The 18,882-nt window shown below is 35.2% G+C and overlaps 1 protein-coding gene and 1 non-coding gene across 2 annotated transcripts in view; one reads left to right on the top strand and one right to left on the bottom strand.

Annotated features, from left to right (window-relative positions):
* LOC126281161 (uncharacterized) overlaps positions 1–18,297 on the top strand; it is a 61,168-nt gene extending 42,871 nt beyond the window's left edge. The window contains exons 2-6 of the mRNA XM_049979832.1: positions 3,974–4,076; positions 7,949–8,133; positions 9,040–9,150; positions 11,982–12,166; positions 17,901–18,297. Coding sequence (XP_049835789.1) covers positions 3,974–4,076; positions 7,949–8,133; positions 9,040–9,150; positions 11,982–12,166; positions 17,901–18,018 — 702 coding nt within the window. The 3' untranslated portion in view covers positions 18,019–18,297. The remainder of the gene's footprint in view (positions 1–3,973; positions 4,077–7,948; positions 8,134–9,039; positions 9,151–11,981; positions 12,167–17,900) is intronic.
* Trnat-ugu (transfer RNA threonine (anticodon UGU)) lies at positions 7,203–7,276 on the bottom strand. The gene has a single exon. It is a non-coding gene; the product is annotated as a tRNA-Thr (tRNA).
* Positions 18,298–18,882: the final 585 nt, after the last annotated feature.

Here is an 18,882-nt window from a genome sequence, read left to right as displayed (position 1 = left end):
TGGTGTTGAGTTGATGAGGGCATTGATTAGAAACCAGCATGTTGGAGTCATCAGCAAATATTACTGTGGTACATTCCTGAATGCTTTGGAGCAGATCATTGATAAATATGAGAAATAGAAGGGGACCAAGTGTGGAACCTTGGAGAATGCCTCATCTTACTACTTTCTCCATTGATTGAGCACTTTCAACATTTATGAGGTGATTACTACTTTCTGTACTCTCTCGGAAAGATGGACCTAAAGCAGTCAGTTCCATAATGTAGTAGTTTCTCGAACAGTAATTGATGGCTGACTAAATCAAAAGCTTTTGTCAGATCAAGGAACACGTGTTGTGTGCACGCACGTGTGTGTGTGTGTGTGTGTGTGTGTGTGTGTGTGTGTGTGTGTGTGTTTCTTTTTCATTGAGTGCACTGTATATTTCATTTAAAATGAATATTGTGCTCCATTTATTGATCTCCCTTTCTGTAAGTCATGTACTAATTTCTCAAGTACTTTTGATATGCTTGAGACAGGTGTGTAGTTGTTTACATCACTCCTTTCACCTTTTTTAAACAGAGGGACAACTTGAGCTGCTTTAAAAATTCTAAGCAATTAACCGGACAATAAGGATTAGTTTATTCTATTTGACCGTGGGTCACAAACAGGATGTCAGATTTGGTTGAAATGGGAATAAAATATACCAGGAATGTTTCTATGGTTTCTGCTTTATAATATCGCATATTTAACTTGATGTGACTGGATCTAGAAAAGATGATTGTAGGAGTACCACTGACATTGAGTGACAAATAAATGCAGGTATCTTGATTAAAGAAGAGAGTTTGTTGCCAATGTTAATGAAGTGAGTATTGAATATTTCACATAACTGTTCAGTGTCAGTGATAACACCATCTGCATTTTTAATGCATGTTAATGAGTGTTATGCCTTTTTTGCCAACTGTTTTGTTAATCAGTTTCCACATAACTTATGATTTATTACAAGTTAATGATGAACTGCCGATTATACATTTTCTTTGTTTCATGAATTGCCTTGTTTAGAACACTTTTATACTGTTTAAAATAGTCATGGAATAATTTGCTGTCTGCAGTTTTACTGTAGGCATATAGCAATCTCTTATTTCAGAAAGAGGTTTGTATTCTTGATTTAGCAATTTATTAGTAGAAATTTTGGATGTCTATTGTTTAGCTACAACTTCGATGGGGATTGCCACTTCATAACAGTGTTGCAGGACACTCATAAATTCTTGAACCTTACTTTCAATATTGTTATCACAATAGACATCCTTCCAGTCAACTTTATGGAGCAGATGTGTGAGATATGCTACATTGTTTTTGTTGCCAGTTGGTCTTTCATATGTGTGTTGGAAAGCTTCTGTCTGCTTATTTTCATCTTCTGTGGTCATACTCAGTACAAAGCAGTTGTGATCTGATTTACCATTAGAGATATTGCCTAGTGTGTGAGCATGGCACATGCCAGTAGTAACAAAAAAAACCATCTATCTCAGAGGAGCTGGTATTAGTTGTTGTAGGTTTGTTGTTTATATTTATTATGTTATAGCATTGCAAACATTTTGACTGTCTTTTGGGAAGCAGTGGATTGTATTAAGAAATCCTTATTAAAGTCTTCACAGAAAACAATATTGGGGTGTTTTGAACTTTAGTGTTGTAGTAACATGTCGAGTTTGGAGGTGAAAATTGTTATGTCACCATCACGTGGTCTGTAGATGCATATAACTAAAAAAATTAAGAGATTTAATGTCTACAGTGACATGTTCAAAATACTTTTCACAGTTCATATGCTTGGTTTTAAGTAATGGAATACACTATACATTATCTCTAGAAAGTATTAGACAGCCACCTCACTTTTTATTAGTTCTAGATAATTGATTAACCCCCTGAAAGCCTGTAAAGTAAAAATAGGCAGCTTTACCATCTTTAACCCAATGCTCAGAAGTACAAAGCAAATCTATAATTCCTGTGAGGCTTTCTAAAATATTTGTAGTTATGAACTTTTGTTCCTTAAGTTTTGCATATTCTGAAAGAAAATACAAAATTTTGATTTTATTGTATGAATGCACTGGTTTTGGTTGATGATTTTTCTGCTTGCAATTACATGCCATGTTGTTTATGATATATGCTTGGCTGGTCAGTGGAGTTTCTATCCTGAAAAGTTTTTGTCATCAGAGTGTTTTTGGAAGCCTAACATTATCTTAGTTGTAATAGGATATAAGATGGATCTTTTTAGTTTCTTAAAGTACTTACTGTGACACAAGCTTCTTTCCAAGACCATTCCAATGGAGTGTATAGTGTGGAATCTGAGACCCATCCACACTGATGTCTACAGGTCTGACATTTTTAAAATGTTTACACGCACTTGGCAAATGTTCATTAGCAGCATTAATTCCTTTTATGCAGGACTAGCATGGTAGGTCATTATGGAGTGGAATGTTCAGAAACAGAACATTTGTATGAGTCAGATGACACAGCCACTTCTTTAATTCCCAGTATGCTATGTGTTTCATTTTTATGTATATATCATTAGATGCACCAACCAGGGCTACGAATTGTTTGAGGACAACTTAGCAACTTCTTCTGAGTGTATATGTATACTTATTTATGATAGGGATGCCCCAGCCTTAATAAAACTCATGGATCTCACAATTGATGCTTCATTAATATGTGAGGCCATTCCATGTGTATAGCTATCAGCAAAAATCATAAGTGCCCCTAAACAATGAGAACTCTTCGCTGTGGTATATGGTATCTGTTTAACTTTATTTAGATATGTCTTCAAGCGATTTGATTTTTCAGTGACTCATTGGCACTTGTGAGTATTTTGTACTGCAGCATTTCTTGGTCACGTCCCTTCATTAGATAGTGGAGAAGTACTTTCATCACTGGCAACACTAAGCACCTAATTTTGGTTTCTTATAGGAATATTAGGCCTGTTGCTTGATATATTTTTGTGTGTATTACATTTCCATTCCATCACAAAGTTTCTGTCCACTTTCAATTATGGATCTACCTTTCCACATCAAAAGAGAAACTTTGCTTCACACTTGATACAGGTCATGTCACTTTTTTTTGTTTTCTTGGACTTTCCACAAATACTACTGATAAAGCTTTTATTTTCATGACTCCAGGTGACCATTACAAGCTGTGATATACTGTCCACTTACTTCCTTTGTTCACTTGGTTTGTTACACAAATCATACAGTTTAATGCCACTTTGCTGCTTAAATAATATTTTTTGTTTTAAATAGATGATGTCATCAATTAAAACATTCAATCTATGTTTGTCAATTTTTGGTATAAGTCATCACATTTGGCACATACCTGGTTTTCTTTTTGGGGTCAGTGCTTACACCACTACTGTGGTACACTGTCTTGCATTTGAAGCATGTATTACCCTTCATCACACTTTTTTTTTACATGAACAAAAGTTTTCTCATCTTTCTTGCATGTATTCATAGTAAGAAGAACTGGCTCTGCTTCCCATGTTATTGATGGGTCTTACAGTCTTCTCCTTGGATTTTTCAGTCACTTTTGACACACAGCATGTAAGACACCCATTATCTAAGTAAATGATAAAATTTTTTGCAAACATAACACTTTACAACACTTTTTCTCAGTACTGCTCATAATATTTAGTGAACTCCTGAACTTGTGATTGGCGAACAGCACCACCTTGGCTTGACATGTTACACCAAGATTACATGGCCTTCATAGGACTGTCTTCCACTTCATCCCACTGTTAGCAACAGTATCTGGCCCTGCATGACTGATATAAGTAATCTGATCCTGCTCCATCAAAATATACTTGCTCTGAATAAGAAAACATGATGAACTTGCTACTTTACTATAAACATATGAGTAGATGGAAAATAAATGGTCCCCTGATTATAGGATCATCTCTCTTCCCCCCACCCCCACCCCCACCCGATATCCATTACATTTTGTGTTTGTTTTCTTACAGATGCTTTTCGGCTTCATGAGGACGATGAGTGAAATTGAAAATGTCAGGCTCGCCAAGCCTTTGGTTGACAGAAAATCAATTTCAGAAGATGACAAACTTGCAAGTGAGTAAAATGCAAATGTTTCAAAAAGTGATAGATTTTTTATTACATTGTTATTAACACTTTTTCTGTGAGGCAAAAGATGCATGACAATACCACCTTCTTAAACTTTTTTTTCACCACATCTGAACATTGAATGCTGATTTCTCTTCTGTCCTTAGGTCCTTGTAACTTCTGTCATTGTCATATATTTCACGCAAATTGCCTCATTGTTGTGCATTTAAGTTGGTCATCAAGTATTGGTCTGATCATGTTTATTAAATCTATGTGCTTACAAACATCATTAGATCTAATTTTGTGCTTGGTGTTAGGTATGTAATTGATTTTCTAATTTATTTTGACTTTTCCTAGATAGTGTCTTTCACTATAAGGCAAAATCAGTAATTGTTTTGTAACTTAAATTCTATTGTTGACTTATAAACAAATATAAATTCTATTATAATTATAAACGTTTGAAAGATGAAACACTATCATTCTTGAAGTATTTATTTGGCTCCATTCGAAAACATGTTAGCAAAGCCAGCCATTAATTAATTCCAATGTAATTACCAGTTTTGTCAAAAGTATTGTTTGCATAACTATAACTGCTAACTTCACCATTTAAACAAATAATTCGGCTTAACCCTTGTAGTAGAAGAAACTGTTAAAAAGATGGAATCTTTAACTGTATCCAGTTAATTTTCTGAGTTAAGTTTTAATTGTAATTTCTGTAAATTTAACTGCAAACAATGTGTAGTTTCAGTACCTATTATTATGAGGATATATAAGGGCCCAATTTTTGGTCCTGAGACAGTCAGCCCATGGCTGAGTTTCAGACGAGGAACCTGTATTGTTTAGATCAACAACAATGCATCCGTGAAATAAGTGTAACACAATTAGGTCATGTGTTAAAACAATGACAGTGTCTGCTCCATACAGACCTTTTTATTCTTCAAGAACTGTGAACTTTGTGGTTAGGTTTTTACTGCTCGTAGATGTTTAATAGTAAACTATTGTAGCAGTATGTGGAGGTTTGCCTGCAAACTATTAATGAGTCTTATGGAAAGTTAAAACAATAGTGCACAGGCCACATATTACTGTGTATTATTGAGGAGCTTGTGAATAGTGAAAGTAAAGTAGTGTGGAATGCAAATGTGCACCTGTTGGCTACATCATTTAAAGTATTCAGTGTTGTAGTTCCATAACTCATTTTTCATGCAGTGTTGCAACACTGTATGTTGACACTGAGGTCAACAAACAAAGAATTAAAGAAGGCAAACCATCACAAGCAGTACAAATTGTGTTGTCACTGCTCTGACAGTAAGTAATTCCAGGAGATTGTATGGACTATAAACTTTATAATTAGTAACGATATTTCTTTTCAGATTATTGCATCAGTTTGTATAGGAACTACTCTATGCTTCAAGTTTTATTGCAGTCGCAGTGTTTAAAACATTTGTATGTCATTCTTTCTGTTGTAACCCTATAGTGTGAGCATGCATAATCAAACAGCATGCAATGGAAATGCCTCCACTGCAAGCATAGAGAGGTCGCCTCACAACTTGGACAGACAGCATGGCAAGTGCTGTGCCATTGGCACAACAACCCAATATAAGCCCATTGTGTTGGAACCTGTGCAATACTTATATTTACTTTCTTATAGTATGTACACCCAGGAGGCCGTATATTAATGTGTTCAATAACTAGTGTTCTATACTTCAGTGCTATTGTGTATCTCTCCTTGGGGAAGCAGAATAAAACTTGGTTGGTGTTACTTCTAACACTGTGGCTGTACAATGTTACAACATAGAGTACTCAGTGATGGGTGTGGTATTGTACTCCAAGTGTTTTGTTCCTTTGATTATAATAATAATAATAATAATAATAATAATTTTATTGTTATTTGGCGATTACTGCCATTGCTCTCTTCTGGATTTTGAATGTGCTCAGGCAGTTGGAGAATTTGCCCAGAATATCACACCATACTTTAGGTGGGCTTGTATGTAAGCATAGTATGCGCTGGTTACTGTTTTCAGGCTAGCACATGATTTCAGTACACTCAATGCATAACAGTCAGTACTGGCACTTACCTTTCCTGTATGTGTATTCCATTTCAGGTTATCTTGAACCCACAGACCCAGGAATTTGAAATCAGTGTCGGTATCTATTGGCTGGTTATTTACAGTGACAATTGGCTGAGAGGAATTTGCATTTTGTGTTGTGTGAAAGTTCATGGAAGCTGTCTTTTTGGTGTTGATAGTTAATCTGTTGATTTTAGCCCAGTTGCTGAGTTGTTCAGTGGCAAATTTCACAGCTTTTTGCACAGCCTCTGTGTTCTCCCCTTTGAGGAGTACAGTTGTGTCATCAGCAAATATTATTATTTTGTGTGCATCTACATTCAGGCTCAAGTCATTAACACAAGGAAAAATAGAGGTCCCAGCACTGAGCCCTATGATACGCATAGCTTTACAGTTTTATCATTGCTTATACATCATTGTACACAGCAGTAATGGCTTTCTGCAAAGGAGATCAGTTATACTTGTCTCCAGTTTTGGCTTTAGGTCTAGCATAAAAGGTTTCCTTTTAGAAGACATGATACTGAACTGCAACAAAAGACACAATTTCAAACAGGCATTGCATTATTTAATATTGTAATTAACTAACAACATTTTTGCACATGGGAATTCATTAGTGCATGCATCATTTCTGCTTGAGGGATTAGAGGCTTGGGCCATATTACTGAGAGGTCAGACTGCTTAGGTCCAGATTAGCAAGAATGTAGCATAGTTCTCTATGTCTCCTTACCTCTTTCATATTTCATACCTACTAAGAGGCACTCACTGGGCACTATTTATAAGTTCCTTTGCATTCTTGTACATGTACTGTGGGGAATTTCTTACCTGTATGGTAAAGTGGAAGCTTAGGCTCACTTTCTGAAAACTTATCCTCTACCTTAGAGAATCCAACCTTGAGTCTTGTTTCTTTAAGACCATGTACACATTGTTTTCTCAGCTTTCAAATTTCTGGCCTTCTCTGAATTTTATCATAACATGCTGGTTCAACTGGTACCCATTTGAAATGATAATTAAATCAAGACCCTAAGCTGTTGACAGGCATTGATATACATCATCAGGAGCAGTTGAAAATGTGTGCCCCAACTGGGACTTGAACCCGGGATCTCCTGCTTACATGGCAGATGCTCTATCCATCTGAGCCACTGAGGCACAGAGGATAGGGTGACTGCAGGGATTTATCCCTTGCATGCTCTCTATGAGACTCACATTCCCAACTTAATGTCCACATACTACATTCCTAGTGCCCCTACCCACTACACTCTTTACTCACTGCAAATACTCTTACTGAGTCCCATAAGAGTTCGGGCAATGTGTGTGCATCGAGCACAGAAGAAGAAGGTCAATGGCCAGTTAGCCTTAACTATATGAAGCTAGTATCTGTTCTTTCGGACATGTCCGAAAGAACAAATACCATCTTCATATAGGTACCAATTTGTGTTCATATGAGTCTCTTGCTGAAAAAAATTCAGTAGCATTTCCTATCATGCAATGTTTCTTCAAAACTAGTACAGTATTACACCATCTTATAGATGACAAATTGGAGGCTCATGGCAATTATCAGGGAGATCACAATAAATATCTGCATACTGTTTGATTTTTAAAATTAGACTAGAATTATGTATTGGTGATACATAGTGAAGTGACAGTTGTCTATATAAATATTAAAAATATTGATTTCTTAATAAAATCGTGTAAATGTAGGGAATACAAATATAATAAGTGATTTATAATGTTTTATTAAGGCTATTTATCTCTCTCAGTACACAAGTTTTCTATTTTTGGAATTTAATTCATGCTAAGGAATTAATTTTCTGTTTACAGAGGCAATACAGCATGCTAAACTAGCAGTGTGTGAACCTGAGCTCCAGATCGTGCAGCTCTACCAGAATAACAATCCATTTGAGGTCGTTGACACACCATGTACGCGGATTGAAAGATGTGGAGGGTGTTGCAGACACAGCCTGCTCAGCTGTCAACCAACAGACAGTGAAATAGTAAATTTTCAGGTGAAAAAGAAAAAAGTTCCTTCTGGTTATGTTAACTGAATTATAATTGTCCGTAATGAGATAATGGTGAATAAAAAAAGACCAAAAATTGACACAGATGCATCGCATATTGTTATGTACTCAAATAAGTAATACATGTAATAGAAGACATTTAGCATAAACTATAAATTTCTGTTAAATGTCACAAAAATGTAGAAAAGGAAAATACATGGAGCAGAATGTAAAATTTTGAATGCATTGTGTTTTCAAGTGAATTGACCTGCTTTTTAACTGAGACAATTAGTAACACAAAAGACTTTTAATGAAAAATTCACAAATAGCTATAAGCTGCTGGAGGGTAATGAAATGGGACCCGCTTAATATACCGCATTTGTCAACAAGTACAAATCAAGTGACCAGAGGTTTGTCATCTCCGCCCATCTCACTTAGAATAAAACTGAAAGAATTTAGTATGGGACACTGGTAGAACTTGTTCAAAAGTTGTGAAAAATTAAAAAGAATGTCAAGACTTTAGATTATAAGTTATCTATACAAATTAATATATAATAATCCACACGTAAAACGAAAACTACATTAAAAAAAAACACTGGTGTGATACAATCTACAGCAAATGAAAGCTTTGACTGAATCTTACTTGCTTACAGTTTGTACAAGAAAAAATCCTATCACAACTGAAGTTGCAAAGTAAGTAACAACAAATTCTGAAATGCAGTATTGCTCCACTGCAACATACAGAATACTTGTTTGATTTTTTCTGAAATTTAATCACAAACAAGTGGCAAAGAAATAAAACAATTGTTGTATTGTGAGCCTGCTGCATAGCTCTTGTCCCACACAGAGTTTGTTTTACAGCAAAAATGTAATCACTGACAAACAAAAATCCATATAAATATTCTATCATTACAGATCTACATTACAGAATTCAGAGGTGGAAAATTTTTACAGCAACACCGTAAAGAAGTTGTTGCTGTGGAACGGCACCTTAAATGCAAGTGCAGCTGTATAATTAAAGAGAAGGTATGAATAAAATAAAATCCAATTCATACTGTTATTTGAAATCTGTAAAATAAGTGACTTTAAGGGACTGTAAATGTCTTGATATAAATATACACTGAAGTGCCAAAGAAACTGGTATACTGGTATAGGCAAGCGTATTCAAATACAAATATATGTAAACAGGCAGAATATGGTACTGTGGTCAGCACCACCTATATAAGACAACAAGTGTCTGGTGTAGTTGTTAGATCATTTAATGTTGTTACAATGGCAAGTTATCAAGATTTAAGGGAGTTTGAACCTGCTTTTATAGTCAGCATGTGAGTGATGGGACACAGAATCTCTGAGGTAGCTCTGAAGCGGGGATTTTCCCTTATGACCATTTCACAAGTGTATCATGAATATCAGGAATCTGGTAAAACATCAAATCTCCAACATCGCAGCATCCAGAAAAAAATCCTGCAAGAACAGATCAACAATGACTGAAGGGAATCATTCAGCATGACAGAAGTGCAACTCTTCTGCAAATTGGTGCAGATTTCAATTCTGGGCCATCAGCAAGTGGCAGTAAGTGAACCATTCAACAAAACATCATCAATATGGGCTTTTGGAGCCAAAGGCCCACTCATGTATCCTTTATGACTGCACAACACAAAGCTTTGCATCTTGCCTGGGCCTGTTAACACTGACATACAAGTGTTGATGACTGGAAACATGTCTGCTCATAGGAGTCTCACTTCAAATTGTGTTGAGTAGCTAGACTTGTACGGGTATGGAGATAAAACAAATGAATGCATGTCAGCAAGGGACTGTTCAAGTTGGTGGAGGCTCTGTAATGGTATGGGGCATGTGCAGTTGGAGTGATATGGGACCCCTGATATGTCTAGATATGACTCTGACAGGCGACATGTACGTAAGCATATTTTCTGATCACCTGCACCCATTCATGTCCATTGTGCATTCTGATGGCCTTGAGCAATTCCAGCGGGACAATGCAACAGCTCACACATCCAGAATTGATAGAGTGGCTCTGGGATGCTCTTCTGAGTTTAAACATTTCCACTGGCGCCCAAACTCCAGAGACATGAACATTATTGAGCATATCTGGGATGCCGTGCAACGTGCTGTGCAGAAGAGATTCCACCTCTTGCACTCTTATGGTTTTATGGACAGCCCTGTATGATTCATGGCATCTATTTTCTCCAGCACTAGTTCAGACATTACTTTAATCGTTGCCACATTTGTGTTGTGGCAGTTCTGCATGCTTACTGGGGCCTACATGATATTAGGCAGGTGCACCGGTTTCTTTGGCCCTTCAGTGTAGCTCCAGTATGGGATAAAAAGAAATGAGTGGAGATAATTAGGTAGAGAGAGATAGAGAGAGAGGGGTGGGGGGAGGGGGGTGAAAGAGAGATAGATAGAAAGATAGATAGATAGATCTACATCTACATCTACATCTATGTGATTACTCTGCAATTCACATTTAAGTGCTTGGCAGAGGGTTCATCGAACCACAATCATACTCTCTCTACCATTCCACTCCCGAACAGCGTGCGGGAAAAACAAACACCTAAACCTTTCTGTTCGTGCTCTGATTTCTCTTATTTTATTTTGATGATCATTCCTACCTATGTAGGTTGGGCTCAACAAAATATTTTCGCATTCGGAAGAGAAAGTTGGTGACTGAAATTTCGTAAATAGATCTCGCCGTGACGAAAAACGTCTTTGCTTTAATGACTTCCATCCCAACTCTCGTATCATATCTGCCATACTCTCTCCCCTATTATGTGATAATACAAAATGAGCTGCACTTTTTTTGCACCCTTTCGATGTCCTCCGTCAATCCCACCTGGTAAGGATCCCACACTGGGCAGCAATATTCTAACAGACGACGAACGAGTGTAGTGTAACCTGTCTCTTCAGTGGACTTGTTGCATCTTCTAAGTGCCCTGCCAATGAAATGCAACCTTTGGCTCGGCTTCCCCAGAATATTATCTATGTGGTCTTTTTAACTGAAGTTGTTCGTAATTTTAACACCCAGCTAGATAGATAGATAGATAGATAGATAGAGAGAAGATAAATAGAGAGAGAGAGAGAGAGAGAGAGAGAGAGAGAGAGAGAGAGAGAGAGAGAGAGAGAGAGAGAGAGAGAGAGAGAGAGACAAAGTATGGTACGATAGAAAGGATGAAATATGTTGTGATGGGTAGTGTTTTCCTTCTGTTGGCAGGACAACACTTGTGAATCTGCTAAAGTTTTGCTTTAAGTTACATTAATAGAAACAAAATTATTCAAAGGTACTCTCCTAATTTCATTATAATATTTTAACTTTTGCAGAAAGAAAATGTTTGGAACCCATTTTCAACTGTAGCATTAATTGTGACAATTGTGTATAAACTAACAAATTCCACATTTAATGTTCATTATAGTTGTTTTTTTTTGTGAAGAGAAAGTTGTGATCTTTCCTGGCAGAACATAACTACTGCCATACAGGAGGATTAAGAATCACTATCTGGTAGGACAGTGGTGCAAAGCATTTGGTAATTTATGTGAATGCTATTCATGGGTGTTTTTTCCACTTGTTATGTCAGTTAATAATTCTGTAAGTGTTACTGTCCTTAGTTGAAAATAAAAATTACCTAGGCATGTCTGCATGTGTGTTGGCACACTTTTAAACTTCGTGAAACTGTCTGTATGTGTTCCTTGTGACATAATGTGGTTGAGAGAGTTGGGACTTAACTGCTCACTCTTCACTTTCCAAGTAGACTGTATTACCTTGGCATGTTTGTAATGGCCTGTCTTTTGTTAACTAAAGTTGATGTAACAAATATTCATTGTATTTTCTGTGCTTCTAGGACTGCAACAAATTACAGAAATATGTACCCAATGAATGTGCCTGTGCATGCCAAAATACAGATGAGGAAAAGAAATGTAAAAGTCAGCAGAATATCAAAGTGTGGGATTCACATGAATGCTCCTGCAAATGTAGAAATACTAGAGAATGTTCCACAGGTTTATTCTTTGATCCTGACTTCTGCAGGTAATGCACCACTTCTTTATACAACAATTACACTAACGTCAGATTTTATTGGAAGTGTGACTGCAGGGTGAACAGAGAAACTTCAACCTCGGTGAATTTGTTTCGCAGTCCCTGCCTTCCTCTTCAGAAAATTTAATATGCCTCTAATTTCATCTCTGGATTAAGATTTAAATGGAATAAAATATTCTCTTTTTTTCTGATTGCCTCTGATCACATGTTTGATGTAGTCATCAAACCTTTATTTTCAGTAAGCCACTAGCCTCAGACTTAGCTATATCTGTTACCTCACAGGTCTCATTTACATCTACATAAAAAATATCAACTAGTCCAGATCCTATACAGTCATCATCTGATTTACATACATCAACAACGCTATTTTTCACCCATGAGAAGAAATCATTAGTAAATACTACACCAAAATTCTCACTACTCACACATTCTGGTTTGTGATTAGCACTTAAAACACCATAATTAAACATAGTATCCCAAATCTTTTCGTCAAAATATAAATGAGAAATCTGATATTCCTTCTGTTCAATTTCAGATAAATGGTCCGTATCAAAAACACTGTTATTACTGTCTAATTGCAAGTGTTACTTATGGGTCCTGTGCTTTTTATGTTTCCTCATCCCAAAACTGTGGACCTTCATTGAGGCAAAGTGCCATTTCCCGAGTAGTTATTTCTATGATTGTTTCTTCTATTTAAAAAGCCAGTGGTTATTCCCATTATTCCTATCTTGTTGCTGTTCAGAATTTCTTCCTGTATTGACACTTTGATCCTGATGGAAGTTACCATTACCTCTGTTTCCGTGATTAGCAATCTTTCTGGTAATCTCCTTTCAAGTGGATCAATCAAGGTCACTTTGTCAAATGGTTTGTCAAGATGTGCAAATTTTTTAAGGTGGTTCTTAAAAAACTCTTTCAAAGTGTCATACCTATTCCTGTAATTAGGAAATTCAAAAATTCACTTTTGATTCTCCTCTGTTCTGCTTCCAACCAAAATTTGTTTGAAAAACTTTTCTCAAAACTCTGATATGTTTCCCACTGGCTTAAATTTAAATGTACCTATGACAGAGCTTTGCCCTCAAGAACTCTTTTAATAAATTTAATTTTTTGATTGTCTTTCATGCCTGACACAAAGCTGTCCCTACAGTGGTGCAGAAAATCCACTAGATGTAAATTATCTGATGGAAAACTTTTGTTAGGAGTGTTGGGCTATGTAATACCATTGTTTGCACTCAGATTTTGGTTAATACAAACTTTCTGAACTGCTGAAATTTTTGACCTAAAACAGTTACTTTAGTTTGCATATTGTTTTCTACATTTAAAATTTTTTGGTTGAAAATGGTGACATTTTGTTGGGTTGTAGCTCCCGAGTCACACAGTTTTTCTGTAACAGCCTTCTGTTCAACTCTGATGTCATCAACACTCTCTGACTGTTTCACTGATTCAGCAACGAACTCATTTTCTAAAACATCAACTTTTTCATTCACACATTTTAACCCCTCTGACAACCCATTTTTTAACTCTTAAACTTGATTACTAAGTTGACATATCTGATCTTGTACTCTGTCCATTTTGCTATTGTTTTCAGTTCTTATTTCAGTTAACTAATCATTAACTGCACTAAATTTGCTATTGTTATCTGTCTTGATTTCCTACAATTTTGCCAAAATTAACTGCAAAATATTAGTGTTTCCTGTTTCTTTGCTGACTACAATTTCACTCAGCTCAAACATTTCCGGACTGGTCCCTGCAGTTTTCATTTCTACCTCACTTTTGCTTTCATCCCTATTCATTTTGTTGACAAACACATGAGTCTACAAAAAAATTAATTTCAAAGATATTTTGTACTTATCTTTTCTTTTTGATGTCCCTGGTTGTAGTTATAAAGTGCTCTTCACTTTCATTCAGTCCAATCCATCATTATTGGTAGTACATTATCAGTGTTGGTATAAAGATCCTTTCTTAGACGGCCTTCAGTCTTGCTCCATGTGATCGAAAATTGATTCACCCATACAGTTCAAAAATCAACAAAATAAAACAATTTCTGCAACTGACAAAACCTCATTATTAGTCAATTAATCACAGATGATGCCCTCACTTGTAATCTCCCCCCTCCTTCCATATTTGCAGCTATTGTCCACATTAAACCAAGTCTTTTACAAATATTTGAGAGGAGCAAAGATTACAAAATAAACTTTATAGTTTACTTAGCTTGTCATATTGACTTGGCTCCAGTTCTACTTGTCTAGGTGTCTGATTCTTGAAGCTGAAATTCTCACATTTCTGGTCCTCACAGTATAACTGAACTAAATAAATTAAAAGATTGTCACATTTTAGTATGCCATTCAGTCTTGTGATTTTCCATGTTAACAAAGCCTAAGTTACATTAATACAAAAAAATACATTTGATCACATTATAGGCATACTTACGACTCATACACACAGCAGAAATAGCAGTACTCCAAAGGGTTAACAATTTTTCTTAAGAGGAAACAAATTTCTACTAGTTTCTGTTACATTATTACTTTTAATTATTATTTCATAAGTGAATCCAGAAATAAACATAGTAACCAGAACAGCATTGTGTAATTAATAATAGAAATTTTAAGTGCATCAAAAAAATTTTAATTGTACATTTGTAACTAATACTTACTGATTAAAACATCGAGACTACAAAAGCTTACATAAATTTTAGCTCAAACTATAATATACTGTGTATAAAATTATATGAAAGTTTTCAGATAAGCAACTGAGATAATACTGACCTTTCTCCAAAAATTATATTGGTATCGACAACTACTGTTAAGAAAATTTCATGGTAGAGGTGGATGCCCTGTTATACTTACTAACTTTAGAATGATTGGCCTCTTCCTCCAATTTAGAATCTATTCCTACACAAGCCTCACTCTATCAGCTCTCACAATTACTTTCCACTTCAGTAACCCTTTGGTCAAATTTCGTTTAATTTTCACTCACAAACCCCAGCTCCTTCTTCATACTTCCAATACTCCCTTTTATTTCACCCAATTTTGAATTTAATTCTCCTTTCAGTTCGTCCATATTTGTAATTACTAATCATAGCTATTACTACTTCTGTGGTATTATCCAGACCACCATTTTGTTCTGTTTTAACTTTACCAAACAGCAAGTAGCCATTGACAGGTTCTTGCTTGACATTAGAAGGTTGTATCAATTCATAGCTACTTTCAATATTAATTACATTTTTACCATTAGTAGGTGAAGCATTTGCAATTTATTTCTAAATTTTATTATTTGTTTGACTGTCATCAGAACTTATTTCGTTACCTACCTCAGTATCGTTTAAAATTTCTGACTTAATGAGAAAACTAGGTACAACCACTATACTATTGTACCAATTTCCTTTATCATGAACAACAATTTGCTTATCACTAACACTTTTTTCCTTATCAGACATTTTTATAGAGTTAAAATGAACACTGAATTAAACAGGTTACTGAAATAGTTTTTCAAAAACATTTACTTGATGAGTTTAGTGATGCCACCACTAGATTCATTTGATACTGTCTGGTATCATCTGTCGTGCCACCTGTTACAGCACACCAAACACAGGACTGGTACAGTTTTCAAGATGGTTGCTCTCTCAGCTGCTCCAGTATTCTACATTCTTTGTTCTGTAGACCGTTCTGGTTATTCATAATTTCCATGGTCCTCATCTGTTGTTCTACCTCACAATCCAGTTGCAGTTATCTTCCAAAACTGTCATGTAGTTCCAGCCACTGTTCATTTTACTCAGTCACATTCTTGTGCTCTACATGAGTGTACACTCCACTAACACTCACTTGAATGTTTCATAAGTTCCCATCTAAAGTGCCTTAGCAAAGTGTTTCTTTCACAATAAGTCATCAATGTAAACTTCCACTAATATTCCACTTTGTTACATTATGTTTTCAGCACTCGCTTGTTCATAAACACTATTTCAGTTTTTGTATTACTCCTTACTCATCTAAAGAAACATAAGTAAATATAACTAGTGCTACTTTCTATTAAAAGTCACCTCTGCACATTGTTCGTAGTACTAGCGAGTCCACAAACAAACACTGTATCAAGTCTGATATTGTTCCACAAACAGATCGCCAGATGTAAGGATACAAGGGGGACCTACCTGTAGATTAATGTTGCCTCTTGGTAGCTGTGACACTGGTCCTTTAGGTAAAAACATGTGTGGCAGGATTGTATCTCTTAATACATAAAAAGTCTAGTAGTTCTTTTAAATGTTCGCACAGAATCATTTCACATATTTATTTATGGAATTTGATTCCTATCAACCAGGTCCCATTACAGGTCAAAAATGATTATGCAGGTTCTTTGTTCTCATATATGATGTATAATTTTAAATCATATTCCACCAAAAGAATGAGAATCATGAAGTAATAGGTACAAACAGTAATTTTTTCTGTAGCAGATCAAGAAATTGTCTACAAGCACATGGAATGATGATAATAGTTCATTAAGGTACAGTGGCATGTTTACAAGTGTTACTTGAGAAGTCTATCACTGATTGTAATAGTCACTGCTCATATTGTTGAATAAGCCTGAGGCTTGTTCAGACAACAACAGTTGAACACACAGTGTAGAGAGTACTGAAATCCTGGAGCAAGTTACATACTGACCAAGTTTTAACTCCAAGAAGAACTAGAAGCATAATGGTAGAATTGCATGCATTTTGTCCTTATACTGTTGCATGCTAGAATATTATGTGACTTTGGTTATTTGATTATTATTTGAAATTTCCCTAGGTCAAATTATTCCTTTTTAAATAGATGTAACAATTACTGCCAGACTTTGTTTATCAGATTATCTGTGTGAGCAGTAGCTATTAAAATATACAGAACCATGTTATGCTTATACTATGAGAGTTACTGACTATTAGGTATGGCATTGATAGTGATTATTAAAATTTGAACATTAAATGTCATGTAGTTCTTAATTATGACAATTACATGTTTGTTATTGATGTCACTGGGTTCAGAAAATTTAGCCCATCAACATTGTGTTAACATATTCCAGAAATTTATTGTAGTTTTGCCACAATACAAGCTGAAAGTTTGGGCTAGTTGAAATCTTTAGTAATTACATCTTCTGAATTAATTAGGTTTGAGCTAAAATAAACATGTCTTTGAACTGAGCAAAATTTGGTCTACAGTTCAGAGATAATCAGCTTTTCTGAATCTATTTATTAGCTCACTAGATTTTTATGGATGCTGTCTAGAACAAATACTTTTGAAACATATATTATCCAGCAAAACTTTTCAATACAAAATGTTCATTAATACAAAATGTTCACATCAGTTGACTGCATAATCTGAACTAATAGGTTCCACAGCAGAAATTAATTTGCATTAGTTTGTAAATTCATATAATGTGTGCTCAGATAATGGATTCTGTCATCAAAATTTTTGGGAGAATAACAACAAGAAAAGAAAAATAACTAGTATTGATCCTAGCTATTGTAATTAGGACTATAAAAGACAAGGTAGGATTGTGGGGGCCAAACTGCTTTGTCACATGGTGAACAGCATTCCTCTCAACAAACCAATCACTCCAGCAATCTCAAGACAAGACAGCTAATAAAAAACACATTGGTCAGAAATGTTAGTGTTCCAGGGAAAGTGATATTTAATGCCTATATCAATGTACTGCAGCCACTTCTTTGAATTTTTAATCAATTTTTTTTTAATTTTTGCAGCTGCCAACTATCAATGCAAACACCTGGAGACAAGTTTCCCGTTTCAAGTGTTGTAACCAAAAATCATTCCAGTGTAATTAAAATACCTATGGGACCTGTTGCAATAGGCACAAATTAACAGTAACAAAGACACAAATCCTCATTTACAGCTCAGACTGCCTGTATGAAATTGTTTTCTTCTGATTTGAATGAATAATATCGGTGATAAACTTAGAGTACAGTTACTGAAGAGGAAAATGTTGAATTGTGACATCAATAAATTGTAATTTACATACTTAAACGTCAAATTTAATCACTTTTTTAATTGAAATTCATCTGTACATAATGTACAATTATGTAAGATGTGAATTATTCACAAAAACATGTAAAGCAATCCCATATGTACTTATTTCATTAAATACTTGTTAATATATTAAATTGGTGAGTATTAAAACATTGAACTAAAATTTTTTTCTATATGTAGGTGACGACTGTGGAATAAAGTTTTAATACACCTTTGTCCTACATAATACTAATACTCAATATGAAATTCCTTCATTCCGCTGTAACTTTTCATGTTCTGTCTAGAATCTGCAATGGCAAGTCAAAACTTCTTTGCAAGCACTGTCACTGTTTATTCACTGAAAATTTAAAAGCAGAACATATAAAAATTGATAATAATACAATAAGTTATTTGATAGTTGTACTTTTGCATGCATATTAATTTCTTGTCAATGCATAAGAACAAATATCAATTTTTAAAAATTCCAAATTTTTGCGATATCACTTGGGTTAAAAACAGCTGTGGAGGTAACCGGGGCATTCTATTATGTGTAAAGTTTGAATTAACCACCTGTAGCAGCAGTCTTTGATTTCACTAGATGGCAGCACCTCATAGTAAAGTTCTCACACTGATTGGTGAAGGGAAAGGTGTCAGTATTATTGTTTCTATGTTTTTAATTTTTTCTTCTCTGAATATTTTTTTACACTTATTGTGAACTAG

Source organism: Schistocerca gregaria, chromosome 7 (genome assembly GCF_023897955.1).
Source record: "Schistocerca gregaria isolate iqSchGreg1 chromosome 7, iqSchGreg1.2, whole genome shotgun sequence".
Taxonomy (NCBI): domain Eukaryota; kingdom Metazoa; phylum Arthropoda; class Insecta; order Orthoptera; family Acrididae; genus Schistocerca; species Schistocerca gregaria.
Note: the sequence above shows the minus strand (reverse complement) of the source record. Positions and strands in the feature narration are given on the sequence as shown.